This window comes from Stylophora pistillata, chromosome 2 (genome assembly GCF_964205215.1).
Source record: "Stylophora pistillata chromosome 2, jaStyPist1.2, whole genome shotgun sequence".
Taxonomy (NCBI): domain Eukaryota; kingdom Metazoa; phylum Cnidaria; class Anthozoa; order Scleractinia; family Pocilloporidae; genus Stylophora; species Stylophora pistillata.
This window is the reverse complement of record NC_142520.1, coordinates 42,401,783-42,421,372: the sequence shown is the minus strand read 5'-3', so window position 1 is coordinate 42,421,372 and position 19,590 is coordinate 42,401,783. Positions and strand designations below refer to the sequence as shown.

At 39.1% G+C, this 19,590-nt stretch overlaps 1 protein-coding gene across 1 annotated transcript in view; it reads right to left on the bottom strand.

Moving 5' to 3' along the window:
• LOC148739606 (uncharacterized) overlaps positions 1-19,590 on the bottom strand; it is a 50,078-nt gene that overhangs the window by 3,015 nt on the left and 27,473 nt on the right. The window contains exon 3 of the mRNA XM_088749512.1: positions 273-389. Within this exon, the coding sequence (XP_088605638.1) occupies positions 273-389 (117 nt within the window). The remainder of the gene's footprint in view (positions 1-272; positions 390-19,590) is intronic.

Below are 19,590 nucleotides of genomic sequence, written 5' to 3'. Positions count from 1 at the left end.
TAAATATACATGATATAGTCTCTTTAAACCACCTTAATTTAAAAGGCCGTTTGGGTTGGCGTATGCTTAAATGCAGTCTTAAAGAGGCTTTTTACAAGTTGATCTGATTTTCAGGGAGTAAATGCTTTGAGATATTTACAGGCGGATATTCATACGGATAAACACAGATCTGATGTACACGAATATTTTTAAAACTTCTTTGTGTGCTTTTGGTGTCATTTCATATGAATCTCGCATGTACCGTTCATAAATATAATTATGCCCTTACTTACAGAAAAACCAGACCAGTCTTGGTTATAAAAATTCCGAGAGGCAATTCCTTGAAATGGTTGTAGCCTAGACTCCTACCACGGAAAAAAAGAAACAAGACATTCATTAAGTTAAAGCGTCTAAATGATGGCATACTTGCATGTGTTAACATGTTAAATTGTTCACTTTACTAGCTAAAACAAGAACAGTGAAGCTATTCTACATTTTTTTAAATCAAGTATAATCTAATTTCGCTAACCTATTGATCTTCATCCAGTTTTATCCAATAATTTGTGCTATTGTTAAAATAATATGATCATTGGCAGAGTGCAGAAAGAAAGGGCAAGAGTGAAGTTAACTCAAAGCGGAATTATTAGGATCAACGATCGACCTTCTCGCTAAAATAATCGCTCTTCTGTTCTTTCTGTTTACAAGCCAGTAATGCAGGCTAAGGTTGATAATTTTGAGGCTTGGAAATATGTTCAGATTTGGTCTATGATTTTTATCTATTTATTAATCTATTTATCAGTAAATATTGATCAGACTTGCCCAGTTCAGCTACAAGCTGGTTTCAGTGGGGGCTGCGACAGAATCCAATTAGCTCCTCCTCATGAAAGATCCTGATAAGTTTCTTTGATTAATTTGTTGGGATTCTCTTTTATGATTAGCGACCAATTAATCGCAGGACTGCTTAGAACTGTTTAGGACAAAGGTAAATTTCGCAAATTCAGAGCAGAAATAAAGAGCCCAAATGATCAATTTTATTCCCTGGCCTTGTATGTAGCCGCAGCGATCTTTGAAAATACATTCGGTATGAATTCTAAAGCTGATATTGTTTTACATGAAGAATGATTGTAGATCACTAATACCGCTGAGGAACGACCGCAGCTGCAGCACACAGTGCCTCCTGTATTACTGATTTTATCGAGAACAGAAAGCTTTGTATTACGAAGAATCTTACTGGAAGGGCGAGCAATCTTTGGGGACATAAAAAAAACTCCACAAATAATTGAGAGAGCTTTACTGAGTTTAAAACCTAGTGCTTCTATTTTATTCTACACCGATTTTCTCGTCTGATGTCTCTCGAAATTCTCAGAGAAACATAGCCATTAAAACTGGATTTATCGCTAGCTGATATCTCGCAAGCGTAGAGGAGCGGACTCTATACAGTTGTCTACTTCGGGTGCGCACTCCTTGTCTTCCCTCCATAGATATCCTACCTAAACGAACATTGATCGCTCATAAATAAATAGAAAGCCGGGGAAGAACTGGAGATTTAACCTTAAAAGCCAATTTTTTTCCCCAGCAAAATAATGGATCGTGGCAAAATCATGCCTCAGACAAGCCAAAATATTTATCGCCTCAGCTGGCGACCGGACACTGATATCTATTTGAGTGAGAGTCGTTTTGTCATAGGTATTGGTAAAATTTTCTTAAACACTGTTCAGTCGTATCTTTTGTGAGAAAATATGCAATAATTTGAAGCCAATTTTATCTTGTAAAGTGGTGATAGTGCTTTCACCGCGACTACAAGCACCAAAGGTTCGTTTCGCAAAGTTAAAGTCCTAATGATAAGCATTTTGTGGCCATTTAGTCCCGTATGCAGGGTATAGCAGAATATGCATCATTGGGCTTAGAAATACTTCACTTGTTATTTTGCAATCACGCCATTTTGCGTTATTAGAGCACTGGATTGCTAAAATATACCACGCTAGTACATTGTAGAACAGCGAAAAAATGCGGACGGAGAGATTTTTGGCATTTTCCCCGCCCTTACCGAGCTTGAAAAAAAAAAACGCAATTCGAAAAACATCCGCCCGTATTATATGTTAAACTACTGAGTAAGGTGTATTTATTTTTCTACGATTACGCCAAGGTACCATATTATGGCAATTGGAACGCGCAAAATATCCGACGGTACCACTCTAAGTGGTCTATGGAAAATACTAAAGCGCTAGAAAATCGCTGCTCTGATCTGCTGATATTCCCGCCGACAGTTGGGACGGATTTCATGCTTTCTTTACTTAAAAAGGGCAGGCTTCAAACTTACAAGCTAGTCAGCTGGTTGTTGTTACGGAAAATGCCTGATGGTAATTTCTTCAACTGATTGTTGTTCAGCCACCTACCAAGGATAATTGAGTGATGTTAATTACACTGGATTCGTAAATAAAGTATAGGAAATTGCTATTCTCAAAATGTTGTTTAGTTTTATTTAAAATTATATATTGAGCAAGAGGAAATTAGAACGCTATATTCAGGTTTATATTGCCAGATAAAGTTTGGATAAGACAAGATAAGATTGCCAGATAAGACAAAATGTGCATGCTTTATAGTCAATGTTTCATATTCTGGATTTCGAGCAGTGTGTTCCAAGGAAATAAGTCATTGAGGTAAAAGCTGCGTAGCCGCCTGTGTCTATGTCTGAGGGAACTCTGCCAATCGAGATATTTCATTGACTGTGGCCAATTTACCACTTCAACTTTGTTGATATATCCAAATTATTTCGTTACTTCCACCGACGCAGCCCCAAACAGTTTCTTTCGGAACTGTCAGCCTTTATTTCATTGACCCACTCAGACACCTTCTCACTAACGTATTCGTCCAGATGATCTCGTGAGCCTGTTGTCGCGCCCAGATGTTTTTTCCCTTCCACTGTTAGGTTAAAGTTCGTTTACTTAAACACTTCTTTGACACTTTATTTCTCGTCCAGCTTTGCGATGGTCCAGTAAAGACGTCAAAATATGGACCTAGGATACTTAGGAAAGTACCCAAAATCAACCTTACGATACTGTTAAGCGCGACTGAATACATCCACATAGAAGTCTGCGCTATATAAATGTAAAAATGTAAATGTAAATCAGCACTACTTTACTGTGGACGCCCTCTGTAGATTCGTGATCAGAGGCTAGATGCTAAGAGCTTAAAGACCCACAGCGATCGGTTCTTTCTTCTGCTGACAGGATCGCGTTACCATCAGTGAAATTAAATAGTAGTTACAATGTTTACTTCTGTTTAATTGGCTTTGTAATCGGTCCTTTAAGCAGCATTACGCGAATATATATGATATCTGAGTGTGCTTGACAACTCTGTTCTCTTTTAGAACATTAGGGATGGCGAATGGTCCTTCAAAAACTTTGGGTCTCGCAAAATTTTAGTTGAATCTCGTAGGCCTCGCAGTCTCGTTTATTCACCGGTCATGTGCGTCTCGCAGTCTCGTTTTTTATACGAAGGTATCTCGGAGTCTCGACTTTTTGCAAGGCTATGGGTCCCGAAGTCTCGATTCGTTTGATGGTTTTCTTTTAAATGACGTCTTCTCGTCACTTGATATTTTAATATTTTGAGCTATTTTGTTCACAATACTTTATTAAAGAGAGGAAAATCAAAAATTACAAAAATATCTCTAAAAATGGGATATCTAGAGGTTAACCCTAAATAAAAGATTCCCCGAAATAATAACGTAAAAAGGTAAACCAAAGCATTATATACAGATAATGAAAAAACTATTTACCATCTTTTCAGTCAATATTCATGGAAATCCTTAATCTGTTACGAAATAAAGTCAACGAACCTGCTTGTACAATATCTTTAGGCAAATTATCCCACATATTAACGATCCGTACAAAGAAAGAAAACTTGTAGCAATTTAAAATGGCTACTTTTGCATAGAGCTTATAATCGTGATTGGCTCTAGTTCGGTTACATTTAGAAAGTTAAAAAAAATCCGAAAAAGGAAGACTATCTGTTCCGAGAACTATCTTAAAGCACTGGATTAGAGATAAAAACTCTCTGCGTTTCTCTAAAGTTTGCTAATTCAATAAGCGGTAGCGGTCTTCATAGCTCATTTCTTCGCGCTTTTACTTTAACGCCAACCGAGATGCCCTTCTTTGGACTTTTTCCAAGGATTCGATATCCTTTTTCTGGTAGGGGCTCCAGACGGGGGCAGTTTATTCGAGTATAGGTCTAACTAACGACTTAAAGAGGCAAGAAAACGCATACCGATTATCGTTTCCAAGTGATCGCCTGACTTTACCTAACCCTTTGTTCGCTTTGTTTACTAGGTAGAAAACGTGTGTACTCCAAGATAGATCGTAGTTTACTGTGACCCCTAGGTCCTTGGCACTGTCAACAGATTCTAGTTGCGTACCAAGGGATGTTTTTCTCGTTGCCATGTTCCCACCAATAACGCAGCTCCATTCTCTGCCTTTAAAAGCACACACAACCCACAATTCCTCTATTCGCTCCGACGAAGGGCTAATGCTCGAAACGTCAGCTTTTGTAATCGTTACGGTGGCCAACTTACCACTTCAACTTTGTTCATATATCCAAATTATTTCGTTACTCCCACCGACGCAGCCCCAAACAGTTTCTTTCGAAACTATCAGCCTTTACCAAGGGCGGAATAGCTTGGCTTAGATCTGTCTCTACTGTGCGTTACACGCATAACTTCACATTTTTCAGGATTAAAGCGCAACTGCCAGTTATTAGCCCAATCACTTAATTTGTTCAAGTCCAGCTGTAAGGCTGGTATATCCTTATCAGGCTCAATGATGTTGCGATAGATTTAGTATCATCAGCGTAGATTTTCATAGTTGATGTGATGTTTGCCGAAATATAATTTATATAAATAATGAATAGGATTGGGCCGAGTACTGTTCCTTAGGGCACTCCTGAAATCACGGGTGACCAGCTTGAACAGTTGCCCCTTATCACGACACGCTGCCTTCTATTCGACAGGAAATTTGTAATCCACAGTAGTAGAGAGCCGTCTATCCCATACCGTTGTAGTTTCAACAGCAATGTCTCTTGTGGCACGCTGTCGAAAGCCTTAGAAAGATCTAAGAAGATAATATCCGTTTGTTGCGAGCAATTCTTAGCCTTTGCCCAGTCCTTGTAATATGTACGTAATTGTGCCAACGTCGATTTACCCTTTAGATACGCACATTGCTCTGGATTAAAAAGATTGAGATTTGACCAAAAGTCGACTACACGGAACTTTACCACAGCTTCTGCAATCTTGCAAACAGTACAAGCCAACTTTTCCCATCTTGGACAAACAATCCCAGGTAAAAGCACCATCCGTGCGACTTGCGGCCTAGATCTTTCATAGCTAGTTACAGTAGCTTACAGTGATAGGACCGGGGTAACTGACTGGCCAAGCGTGGCGTGGTTGTTTTCGCAAGGCCGAGATTAAAGTTTTCCTCGTAGACTAACAGCGAATTGTCGGCACATTCATGAATACCAACATTTATCGAGTACTTGCGTGATTCGTGCTTTCGCTTCCGATAAGAAGAAGAAGACCTTATTCATTGTTTTGAACGCTTCCACCTCAACTGGGTTCAAACACGGCCGCGCGTTCTTTCTGACGACTTCCAGACAACTTGAGTTGTAAGTGACTGCGCGTCAGTCAGAAAATCGAAGGGAAACGACCAAACACAACCTCCTGATCGGAAATCAGGTCATGGCCAGGAAAAAAATTAAATTTACTGACTATTGACAGATTTTCGGAATTGATGTTTCGTACAAGGGTTTACAAAAAAAGGACCCTTTGTGAGACTTTTGTAAAAGCTCATTCTAGCTGATTCTCATAGCTCTCAACCAAATCTGGTGCTCACATATTAAGAGTCTGAACGTCTCGCGCTCGCACTCAAAACCCTTTGAAGTCTCTGTTTCGCAATCTATAAGGTCAAATTGTCTTGGGCTCGCAAAGAAAAACACTAGTCTCGCCGTCTCGCAAAGTCTCGCATTTACCATTCGCCACTCCTAACATTAATAACCAGTCAAAATGAGACAACTTTTTGACACAATAAGCTAAAATAAATCAGTAACCTAGGTACTTATATATAACCTGACTTTGTTTTAATTTTTTTTTAGCAAATCTTAACTTTCGACCTATGTTAATTACAATACATCAACTCTATTACAGCACATCACTTGCAATATATCACGTACGATACATTACTCACCATGAGCTGCCTACAATGAAATCCTATAGTCATTGTACCATTTACAATGCTAAGATTAAACAAATACTACATAATAACTGCTATTAATGACATCAAGTTCATTATTTTGAATATGTTTACAAAATGTTGCAAGGCATACTTGCAAAAAGCGATAAAATGTTGATCAAATATTTGTCTTGTTTCATTCTTCGAGAAAGACATTTAATTTACCCCTTTTATTAGCTATTTGATACTCTAGGGATTTCAGATGTTTCATTTTACTTAGAAAACACTAAATCTTGGTTTGAACAAACTCCTCTTGCTTTCGGAAATTGTTTCCTTACCTATTTGGATTATAGTATTAAAAATATAATATATATCCTTTATTGATATAAAGCCCGGCGAATGAAATAAAGTATTTCCATCAGTTAAAACTATTCCGATTCATGCTTCCACGTGGAATTCCAATTCACAATTTCATCAGAGAATTTAGATACGAAGATGCATTCTACAAACAAATGCCTCAGGAATTCATCACAACTGTTGCAAAAGGTGCCTAAACACGAAGGTATAGGGGAGTTTTGTATCTAACGTACACGGATATGGAATGACGTAAATATCTTTTCAAGTAAAATGTGTTTAAAAAGAAATTGGCACCATTTCTTTTGTTCGGAGGAAGTGCAAGTGAAACTGATGCTTTTCTTAACGTATAGATTGCTTGCGAACTCAAAACCACCAGTCTATCAAATTATTAATAACTCAATCGCTTTTTTCTCCCCGAAATGTTAGTCAAATTTTGTATAAACAAATTCGTAATTTTTGCCAGAAACAATGGTCCATTTACCTATTAATTGGCTACTGATCACTTTAAGAGGCCAACGTGGATTGAGTCTTTGTGGTGTTCAAATAACTTTAACTCCCATAAATTATTGATAAAAGACGTTTGAACAAATAGGGTAAAATAATAGTATAGACAAACATATAATAAATAAACCTAAGGCGGGATTTGACCTCCACTCATGTACACTACGTCCGGTTCGGGGCGGGTGAAGATAAGGGCGGTTCTTCAAAGAGCAAAATATGTTTTTACCCCCAATCCAAGAGATTATTTTTGCATTTTGCTTTCCCTTCTTTAAAGCTATCAGCTTCGCGAGGTTAATTCGCCCGTGGTGGTAAATATTAGAGGTGTGAATGTTTACCGCTCAATGCCGAGAACTCTCCTTGAGTACTGGCTGTTCTTTTCATTCTTATGCATTCTGTAGATCTGTTGTGGCTCTATGTTCCTATAGGATTCGGCATTTGGGTGGCAGACCCTGACATCAGGGAATCCCGATCGTTGTTGTTCGCAGAATCCACGTGCGTGAAGGTTCAATCTTGCGCCTTTTGCTTTGTCAGCTCCTCTTTTCAGCTGTTCACCACTGATGTCTTGAGGTACGGGATCAACTTCAACATCGCCATATACCGTACTCAAGAGTTCAGCTACCAGGTCTCTCGGATCATTCTGTCTTTTTATGAAAATCCTTCTCGTTTACAAATCATGGCGTGGTGTAGCGAAAAAACTTCCCCACCTACACCCGTGGAGGGAATATTTTGATAGTTTGTCAGCATCAAGGAATTCCTGTTTATTTAGGTTGAAGCCCAATTCTTGGAGAGGCAGTACTGTCAGCCACACTACAGACCTTCTTCAGCTGTTAGGTCCAGCGCTCACATCTCGCAGAAAGCCTCGACACATCCTGTAACTTTGACTGATGAAGCGTTCTCTACACTTGCTTCTCGGCCTGAATTTCATGGCACAGGCTTCCAAGGCAGACTCGGATCGCAAGGATATCGCTATCTAGCTGATTACGCCTGTGTTACATACATACATACATACATACATACATACATAGATAGGGCGATACATACATAGATAGATAGGGCGATACATAGTGGGCGACCACGAAACAGGCTTGTAGGGATGAACTTGTAGTTTACTTGTCTTTTTCCTCCCACAATATATACATAGATACATACATACATAAATACATACATACACACATACGTACATATATAAACTTTATTTTTCTCTCGAATTGAACAGTAGCTTATAAAAACTAATCTTTCCGAGAGAAAAATAACAAATAACAAAAGAAATGGACATAATATACCATGACATTATAAAATACAATCCTATGTGATACTTATGATTAACGCCTAAAATGAAATGAATAGATTTACTGAATATCTAAAAGTATAATATGTTCCGTTATAACAGGAATAAGCTGCTAACATATTGCATTCTCCGGTGGCTCTAGTAGATCCTGGCTGTCGGGCAGTATTCCTAGGAAGATGGAAGCGGCATAGCTATAACGATCGGATCTGCGGTCCCTTCTGCTGACAGAATCTCTTTGCCGTCCGTGATAAGTTAATAATGGTTATGATGTTTTACTTCCTTTTTTGATTAGCTTTGAAATTGGTCCTTTTAAGCATCATTACGCACATGTGAAATCTGAGCTCGCCTCAGCTTTGCCATTGATTTTGAGTGGCCTTTTTAACCCCGCACTAGATATGAACGAATGACTAAATAGTACTGAACTAACTAAAGATTGCATAACATTTTCATGCCCTTGTTTTGCAAGTTAAAAACCCAAAGTGTTACGAGTAAGTTCTTTTGACTTCCGCACCAAAAAGATATAACAATAGTTAAATTAAGGATTACCCACTGTTTATTGACCTGACCCTGTTTCCATTTGTACTATGAAGTTTAGAGCTCGACCCTGTGAAATGTCGCTTCATTGTATGGATGACTTATTTGGTTTTTACAGGATTTTCTTTTCAACGAGCTATGGCAGTTTTTGACCAAGGAAGTTTAACATGGGAAAACTTGTAAAATGCTAGGGTTAGGAGCATAGTATTTGACAAGGAGAATACAAAAGAAAAAAAATTACGAAAGGAAAGTCTGGGCCCTTAAAATTTCATCGAAAAGTTTCCTTCACAAGTTTTCTTTGATAATGTCCATAGCGAGCAAATTGAAAGATATATTTGTATATATGAGAATGACATGGAATATTCAGCCGAAATGAGGAGAGGGATGAAGGGTAGGAGTAGGAGCGTGGGGTCCACAGGCGGCATTTGTGACTTTACCTTCCCTCCCCCCCTCCTCCCCTTGCCTCCACCATTGTACTTCCAGGAGAAAAATAAAATCCCTTTCCACTTAAACAGAACATTCCTACTTCGTAGCTGATTTTATTTGGAGTTAAGACATCGCTGCTCGTATTTACTGGTATTTTTACCAATGCGCGATGGATTTGACGCGTTCCTTACACAAATGAGACAAACTCTAAACTTACAGCGTTCTCAGCTGGGTATTGTTACTGAAAATGCCTGGTGGCAATTTCTTCAACTGGTTATTGTACAACAACCTACCAAAAGTAATATAAAGCAGTGTTAATTAAATTGTGCTTGTCAACATGGTGGAGGAACTGTGGTTGCTCGAAAATGTTGAGTGTCTGATGTCTTTTTTTTAAAGAGCTAAGATAAGATGCTCGTTTTTTGTGTGTCTGTGTGTGTGCATTGGTAAAGGACTGAATGCTTTATACATGCCTATTCTCCCTTCTCCCATTACCCATTGTTGTACTACATAGGGCTTGACATTAATTGCAACTCCTCATTATAAGCCAGACGACATTCACTGCTGAGAGGGGAAGGGTAAGGTACCAAGACACAAAATGTCTCAATAGTTTTATTAAAGTTTACTAATACAGCGTCTTTATTTATACAAGCACAAATGATCACACCATGTTTAAACCTCGCTGAGCAATGTCAGCTCGTTAAATATTTATTATTCCTAAAGAAATTCTTTGAAGGCTCAAAAATTAAAGAAAACCCGACATGTTAGTCTTGTGGTCAGTCTAAGAGAAGGAGAGTGAAGACCATTATCGCGAACAGAGAGCTTTGCATCAAAGAGGATCTTACTTGAACGTTTAATAATGAAACACCTCTATAAAATTTTAAAGAGCATTTCTGGACTAAAAATCGATTGCTTCCATTTTCCTTTATAGCATTTTCTCATCCATCATTACTCACATCTCTGAGAGGGGTGATTTCTTAATTATAGTTGTTTATTTCATGTGCACATACAACGTTCTCTCTTCGTCCTTCTCTATATGAGGTTGCATTTTATCCTTTCTTGCCTTTTTAAGATCTTACTACTGTCAACCGATAACTTAAACCTTCAAGGGACATTGAAAAAGGTTCGAGTTATCTGTTAAAAAAATGGACTGGAATTAAAGGAAACGTTCTTTGCTGTTTTTAGTGTTCATGCGGTATACTTAAAGCACCAAAAGATCGTTTTTCCAAGGACGCCAAGGCAAAAATCTGCAACGTACTATATGTTAAAACCACTGAAGAGGATGTTTAGTTTTCCTCCCTTACCTCAATTTACCATATTCTAAGGGCATCAGAACGCACCTAGTTTTCAGCGGTATTACCCTGAGGGGTCTATGGTAAATACAAGTGAAATTCGCTCGAAAATCGCTGCTCTGATCTGCTGATATTCCCGACTACTCGGGATGTATTTGATGCGTTCTTTATTTAAAAAGGGCAGGACCAGTCTTATAAGTCAGCCAGCCAGTTGTTGTTACTGAAAATGCCTGATGGTAATTTTTTCAACTGATTGTTTTTGCAACCACCCATCAAAGATGATTAAGAGTGATGTTCATTACACTGGATTAGTAAATAAACTATGGAAATTGTTATTCTAAAAATCGTTGTACTTTTTCATATTCAACACAAAGTCCTAAAACATAAACCCTAACAATTAACTTCGTACATGATCCAATGCTTTCTTTTTGGCGTTCCGTATTAACGCTTGAAAACAGTTAATAAGCTACTCAACAATAAATGTAAAGGGTAAAATTACATTTCGTCATGTAGTGCAGTTTCCATTATATATATAGGCCAGACGACATTGATTGTATGGGAGGCTGAGGGTTGGTTACCGACAAAAGCTAGGAGTAGGAAAGTTTGAAATAATAGGGAAACACAGAAGATTTCAATAGTTTTATTTAAAAATATATATTGAGCACGCGCAAATTAAAACGCTATGTTCAGGTTTATATCGCCAGGTGGAGTCATGATATAAAATCGATATTCTGTTTAAAATAATTTCTTTTAATACTTCAGAGGAGATGATCTAAAAACAGCCGATATATGAGTATTCTGATAAGAAATTATAAAGCAAAATTTGCGTGCTTTATAGTCAAATATACATCTTCTGTGGTTTTAAAACTCTCAGGCGGTAGATGGATGAAGAGACGAAGAAATAATGGGGTATTATTTTTTCTTGGCGAGGAATAACGTCTAAGGGAGTAATTCACCATGGAATGAAAGGGATAAGTTTCTAAAGAAACTGATGTGCTGCGTCGGTGGGGGTAACAAGGTAATCCGGTTATATCAAGTGGCTTGAAATTGTAAATTGGCCACCGTAAAGAGTTAAAAAGCTAACGTTTCTAGCGTTAGTCCTTCGTCAGAACGAATGCAGGAATTGTGGGTTGCGTACGGGTTTAAAAAAAAAAAAGTCTTTTTATAGGATTACACAATGACTGGTGAACCAGTAGTTTCCATTGTGGTCCTTGCAAACAAATGAAACAAATGGTCTTAATTGAACATAACATCATTAAGAACCCCAACTGGTCGGTGGCAAACTAGTTGGCTATTTACAAGGGTGGCCAACGATCTGAACTCGGGGCTACCGTGAAACAAATCCAGTGGTCAGGGTGGGACTCGAACCTGGGAGCGGCGGATTACGAGTCCGACACTCTAACCACTCGGCCACACTGCCTCCTAAGGTTTAATGCAGAGAGTGGAGCTGCGCTATTGGTGGGAACATGGTGACGAGAGAAACCCGAATAAATCAGTAGAATGAAAAGCGTTCGTTGACACCTATGGGGTTAAAAGCGCCGATTTAAAGGATAAACTTTTGTTCGAGAGTTTTGTGTTGAATAAGACTGATTCTATGTTCCATTTCAAATTATTTGAAATTTAATTCCTTGCATATGACTTTCTTTATAACTATACCTTAGGGCGTACAACCGCAAAACATCTGCACAAAATTTCCTCTGGCTAAATCTTCTAATATTCTTTCAATAACACATCTCCAATTTTGAGAATTCTTTTAGGCCGGGTCCACTTAGTTCTTGCTCGCAACTGCTGGAGAAATTCTTTACTCCACCTTGAATCAATATCTTATACTAAATGCTGTGTATGTCTCAATTTCTTCCTGCAAACTCTCCGGGTGGAGTCAGCACAAGCTTTGCCTGGCGATGCAGACGGTCTTGAAAGTATTAAACTAACTAAAGATTGCATAACATTTTGATGCCCTTGTTTTGCAAGTTAAAACCCAAACTGTTACGAGCAAGTTCTTTTGACTTCATCACCAAAAAGATATAACAATAGTTAAATTAAGGAGTACCCACTGTTTATTGACCTGACCCTGTTTCCACTTGTTCTATGAAGTTTAGAGCTCGACCCTGTAAAATGTTACTTCATTATATGGATGACTTTATTTGGTTTTTACTGGATTTTCTTTTCATCGAGCTATGGCAGTTCTTGACCAAGGAAGTTTAACATGGGAAAACTTGCAAAATGCTAGGTTTAGGAGCATAGTATTTGACAAGGTGAGTACAAAAGAAAAAAAAAACACTACGAAAGGAAATTCTGGGCCATTAAAATTTCATCGGCAAATTTCCTTCACAAGTATTCTTTGATAATGTCCATAGCGAGCAAATTGAAAGATATATTTGTATATATGAAAATGACATGGAATGTCATATACCTGTGGGTGTACAACCGCAGAACATCTGCACAAAATTCCCTCTGGCTAAATCTTCTAATATTCTTTCAATAACACAACATCTCCAATTTTGACAATTCTTTTAGGGCAGTTCCACTTACTTCTCGCTTGCAACTGCTGGAGAAATTCTTTACTCCACCTTGAATCAAAATATTATGCTAAATGCTGTGTATGTCTCAATTTCTTCCTACAAACTCTCCGAGTGGAGTCAGCATAAGCTTTGCCTGGCGATGCCTGGCGGTCCCGAAAGAGGGTCATTGAGTGTCTCCAAGGTCAAGGGTCTGTTGTCGATTATGAACTCAGCTTCACACAGGAACTTTCTCAGCAATTCTTCGTCCAAACGATTTCCAGGTTCCTTCATGGGATTGTTCGCCTTTCCCAGACACCTCCGAAGTGGCTGGGAGATGCTGGCTTTTTAATTCAATCGATTTTAGCCTCAAGGATGCTGCCTTGTTCATGTTATCATTCATTTCTCCTGTATAACTGGGAGATATGAACAAAGTTGAAATGGTAAATTGGCCACCGTGACGATTACAAAAGCTGACGTTTCGAGCGTTAGCCCTTCGTCAGAGCGAAGGGCTAACGCTCGAAACGTCAGCTTTTGTAATCGTCACCGTGGCCAGTTTACCACTTCAACTTTGTTGATATATCCAAATTATTTCGTTACTCCCAGCGACGCAGCCCCGAACAGTTTCTTTCGAAACTATCAGCCTTTATTCATTTCTTCTTTAGCCTTGTTAAGCTCGGTTTCCGCGCCAATGAAGTTTCCTCTGTCACGGCGCATTTTTTTGACAGGTCCTCTTTGATAGATGAATCGTCTCAGTACCTGTATGAAAGAATCGATTTCGATGGAATTAGCTACTGTACTGCTCTGCTACCATGAAAGTGAAAATTGCTCCATATGTCTTCACGACAGATCTTCCTGTCAAATATGCCAAGGACCCTAGAAATTTGTACCACAATATGTAAAGAGGGGTGCTGATTCATGCGCGACTTTGGTAAGTCAAGAATTCCTTTGCTCTCCCATGGTACCTCGGAGATAACGACATGTGGCACCATTGTGTTGTAGCTGATAATCCAATAGCCACTGACACAAATTTCGTTCAAGGGGATCCCTCTTCCACTATTCTTCCATCTATGTCAATTGACATGACTTGACTTTAGCAGGATGATCGGGAACTTAAGAGGTTCTGACAGTTCTGCCTTCCGTATTTGTCCACCAACTCTTATGATAACGTCTCTGTTTAGATGTGGATCCAGTTTGTAAAGAGACCTTGTCTTCCTTAACACACTCTTCTTTTCTTTGTCCAGTGCACGACTACCGTACTTGGCGTTTATTTGGATGTTTGGTAAACTTCTAATTTTTGAAGGAAACGCTTCTCTTTGCAATTGCTCTATTATCTCTCTTTACTATCACTGGGATCCTTCCCTTTGGATAAGACTTTAATTCTAAGTTTTCTCTTGTATCTCAAACAAAGCGCTACAGCTATCTTTCTGCAAACTTGAGAATCTCCTTAATCTCTTGAGGATGTCCAAACTCTCCTTCACCGTACTTGTATTAACTGGAATTCTCTTGACCTCTGAAGAATCGGGATCTACGTGTTTTTCGTAGTTCTATTCCTTAAACCGGTTGTCTGTATGTTCTCTGAGTAAGTCAGGAAGCCTTAATCCACTCTGATTTTTCTACAAAGTCTTTTTGTGACATGCCCCTTAAACCTTCGTCTACGATATTTGACGTAGAGTCTACGTAGTGCCACTGTGCCGGGGCTGTGGGATCACGAATGAGTTAAACTCTATTGGCTTCATGGACATGAAAACGAGTGGATTCGTTGCCTATAAATCTTATAGCGACTTTACTGTCCATCAGATAGTAGTCCTTCACCAATCTTAATAGATAAAATGGCAACCACTAATTCCAGCCTCGAGATGCTGATTGTCTTCTTTGGTTTCACGCGAGCCTTTCGGATAACAAACGAGACGGTGTTCTTGAGGAACTGAGTTACTGATGCTCTCCGTGTTTACCGCAGAATTATTGAAGTGGAATCCTCCGTTTTCAAAAACTGGCTTGTCATCCTTTTCTAGTTTAATAGGTTCGTCTTCTTTGCTCGCCATTTTAAGAACATCATACACTTCTAAGGGTTTCAGCTGTCCTTATGCCACACTCGTCTCCATTGTATTCAGCCTTACGTGTGAGAGCATAGTTAGCATATGTAGGGGACGACACTGCGTCGAATAAGTATCATGCAATACTCTCCCACCTTCTTTTCCATGTCTCCGTCTGGCGAACACAGAAAGTTTTCATCTACCTTTCTCACCTTTACCTGAAAGAATATCTGTTCTACGTCTGTCATAAAGGCGTACTTCTCTTGTCGTAATCTGGTTAGAGCGTCAACTAAGTTGCTGGTAACATCTGGTCTTCGAAGGAATTCTTATTCAAGGAGTGTCCTTCGAATGTCACCGAGCAATCGAAAACCACTCGAACTTTCGTTGGTTTATGCGGGCGATAGATTCCAAGGAATCGTTCTACCGGAAGTCGATTTGCGTTTAAGTCGTCTCGTGATACCGAAAGTCTGAATAAACCATCTCTCATGACATGGAAGCGCATACTGGAAGTGCATTTGCTACAATGGGGGGAGGGGGGGTAGGGGGAAATAAGATGATGTTAACACGATTAGACTCGAATTGAACGACCCGTCCTAGAAAATGTCGACCCGTGTGGCTATTGGTCTCCACAGCTAGATCATTTTAGCAAAATCGGCACGGCTGATGTTAACTTATCAATACCATAGCCATCGACTTTGTACAATTTGAACTAGACTGATGGAGATCATGGAATTAAAGCTCAGCAATAATAATGTAAAGATGAAACAATTTAATGTAATAAGAAAAAATCCAAGTCCCAGAAGGGATTTGAACCCACGACCCTCCGTGATCTAGTCGGATGCTCTAAGCACGAGTTACTGGAGACTCGATGGTGAGCAAGGGTCAATTTGTGGGACTACAGTGGAACCGCATCGCGCGGTTACACAGCCAAGTATTCACCAACGGATATGAAACTCACTAACAGCATCGCGCTGTTACATTAAAGCATACGAAGACGCGGCCAACCAACCTCCAAAGTGAGCATGTAAAGGTGAAACACTTTAATGTAATAAGAAAAAAAATGTAATAAGAAAAAATCGAAGTCCCAGCGTTGGTCAATACTTTGCTGTGTAGCCGCGCGATGCGGTTCCAGTCGAGACACACAAATCGACCCTTGCTCACTATAGTTTCCAGCAGCTCAGTGGTTAGAGTATCCGACTAGATCACGGAGGGTCGTGGGTTCAAGCCACATATGGGACTTAGATTTTTTCTTATTACAATAATAATAATAATAATAATAATAATAATAATAATAACAATAACAATATAATTTAATTGAAGCTCTTTTTTAGGGGCTTTCCAGCCACAATGTAAAACTAACTAAGAGCTTAAAAATCCCCACTGGCAGGAGGCAGACCCGTGAGCTATTTACAGAGCACAGCCGAGGAGTTGAACTAGGGGCAATCGAAAACAAATCCAGTGAGTGGTAGGATGGAGGACTTGAACCCGAGACACTGGACTACAACTCCAGCACCCTAACCACTCGGCCACGTCATTCAATTTCATCCGCTTCCCACCGACAACTTCTTCTTTTTCTCCACACACATACGTAACAACCGATGTAAAACCAAGTAATTTCAAAAAGCTCTTTCTCACGAAATGAAGAACAGTACAAAGACGAAATAAGCAGACACGATTGTCTTTGAAGCCAGCCATGTTGCCTTCAGGTCGCACTTTTCCAAAGCTGTCGTGATCACATGACGAGCAGCTTGGGCAGATACTACGTCACATCCATTTAAAAACGAGTTATTTTCTTGTAGTTGAGAGTATTTGGTAACTGTTGTCTTTTTGAAAAGAAAACGGAATCGTTGAAAACATGTAAAGAATCAACGTAAACAAAGCCTCTAAGAATCAGAACGAGAATAAAATATGCAATAGCGCCAAAGCCTGGCACACGCAAGACGTTATTCAGCTCTAGCAGCTAAAGGACAAGAATCGTTAATAATGAAAGCGGCTTGAGTGCTCTATAAACATACCACTTACAAAACAGAGGGATGATACAGAAATAAGAAAAATAGCGTGCGCCTGCTTTGATAGCTTACCTATCTTCTTAGGTCAAACGAGAAAAGTTCGACGCGTGCGAATCGTTAACGCTTAAATGTGTATTGCGTTCCTCTGCAAATCGACTTCCAGTGAGAAGGATCGCCTTTACAGATGACGAGTCGAGTCGATCCGTGCGAATCGTGTCGATTCGTCAACCGTGGCTACCCAAATTGAAATGCTTAAGTATGTATTGTCTTATTTTGTGAATCGACTTCTGAGACGAGTTGCCTTTACTAATGACGAGTCGTCAACATTGAATACCCCAATCTGACACTGAAGTGTGTATTGTCTTCTCCTGCATTTTGACTTCCAGTGGGACGAATCGATTCAACTCAAGACGAATCGAATAGACCCATGCGAGTTGTGTCGATTCGTGAACTTTTTCTACTTTTGTATTGTTTATAATATTCTGACAATAGACCGGCTGTTGCACGCTTTAAGAACGTGGAAGGTTCATGTTGTGATGTTCTCGTACCTTGCCACTCATTTTCACTCCTCACTCACGTGCACGCTTCTCGACTTCCGGTATTTTAACCAACGATTCGACTTCCGGTATGACAATTCATCAACAGCCGTAGACGAATTGCAACGGTTTGGGTGTATTGGACATGTACGCATACAATGACTTAGGGGTCTATGGAAAATACTGAATCGCTTAAAAGCGCAGCTAAGATCTGTTGATATTCCTTCCTACAGTTAGGACGGATTTCATGCATTCTTTGCCTAAATTACAAACTTACAAGCCATACAGCCGGGTGTTGCTACTGAAAAGGCCTGATGGTAATTTCTTTAACTGATTGTCGCTCAACCGCCGGCCAAAGTTAATTAAGACTGATGTTAATTACACTGGATTGGTAAATAAAGTACAGCAAATTGCTATTCTCAAAAATGTTGTATAGTTTTCATTAAAAATTACATATTGAGCGTGCGCAAATTAACACGCTATGTTCAGGTTTACATTACCTAATAAATTCATATTTCTATATTGTTATTTTTTTATTTTATCTTGTTGAAAAGAATTTATTTAAGAACATATCTGAAATAAGTTTTAGTCTTGTGATCAGGCACAATCTGCATGCTCTATACTCAGTGGTGCATATTCTGTGGTTTTGAACTCTCAGGTAGTAGATGAGTGAGGACAAGAGAAAATAATGGGATACTATTTTCACCTAGTGGGGAATAACATCAATTGAACTCGCCCACAACGGAATGAAAAGCTGTTTTGAATGAAGCTGATTCTACATTCTATTCCAAAGTATTTAAAAAATGTTATACTTATACCTATACCTTAAGGTATACAACCACAAAACATCTTCAAAAGACTTTGTACACTTTTCTAGTTTTGTAAAATCCTTCAAAGTCTTCAAGTGTGCATACTGACGTGATGTGTATACGTACAAATGTTTACTATTTTAGCCCTAAGCCCTCAAAAAAAGTTTTAGAAAAACTTAAAACCCAGAGACTGGTGATGAGATCTTTCTTAGTCGATGATAAAATATCTTATGATTAATTATGAGCCAATTGGAATATCTATAACTCACAAAAATAGCTTAGATTTTCTCTCTATCCAAGAGGAATTTCAATGAGAAAACATGAACATAGTTTCAGTTTTGTTGATCATAATTGGTTAATCAGTATTAACGTGTCATTAGTTAAAGCATATTCGTTATTTCAGTTGAACTCTCGACTCAGGAAACTAGCGGACGAAAACGTCTCCCGCCTCGGCCAACAAAAGAGGTACAGAGAATCGCTGTTTGCTGTTAGTATGGCAAGGTCTCTTCCATTGCCTCGTGTTGTATTGTCATCGAATCTTGAGAGGAGATACGGAGATCTGGCGGGCGTTCAATCGGTTGCGGAAGAAGGACACATCTGCTATCTACACGTAAGTTTACTTTTGCTGGCTCTTGCCAACGTTTGATTAAAATTTACACAACACACTTGACCGCTTGCTCTTTGTCTCTCGTCTTTTTAATTCAAAAGGCAAGTCGGATACGAGATGTTGAATTCTCCAATTTTACTATGTGAGTTTACCAAATTTGTTTTCACACTCAATATTTTCCTAATTCAAGTCAATTCAATTCAATCGAGTTTATTGTCTTTACGTGAGGCACGGCTACCCAGATTGCCTGAGCCAGAGGCTCATGTATTAAACGTAAGACAACAACCACCCATCCCACCCAAGGGGAGGATACCACTACACAGTAATATCGTGCGTGGGAAACTAACGTCTTCTACCCCTAACCCCGCAGGAGACGGGGCCTATGGTTTCTTCGTCCTTATCCGAGAAGACTAAAATATCTATTCAATTCTTGATATCATAGAAAGGTAGCAAATTCTCCTCTGTTATTTTAAGACCATGAGTATTGGTCCGGCCGGGTCTCG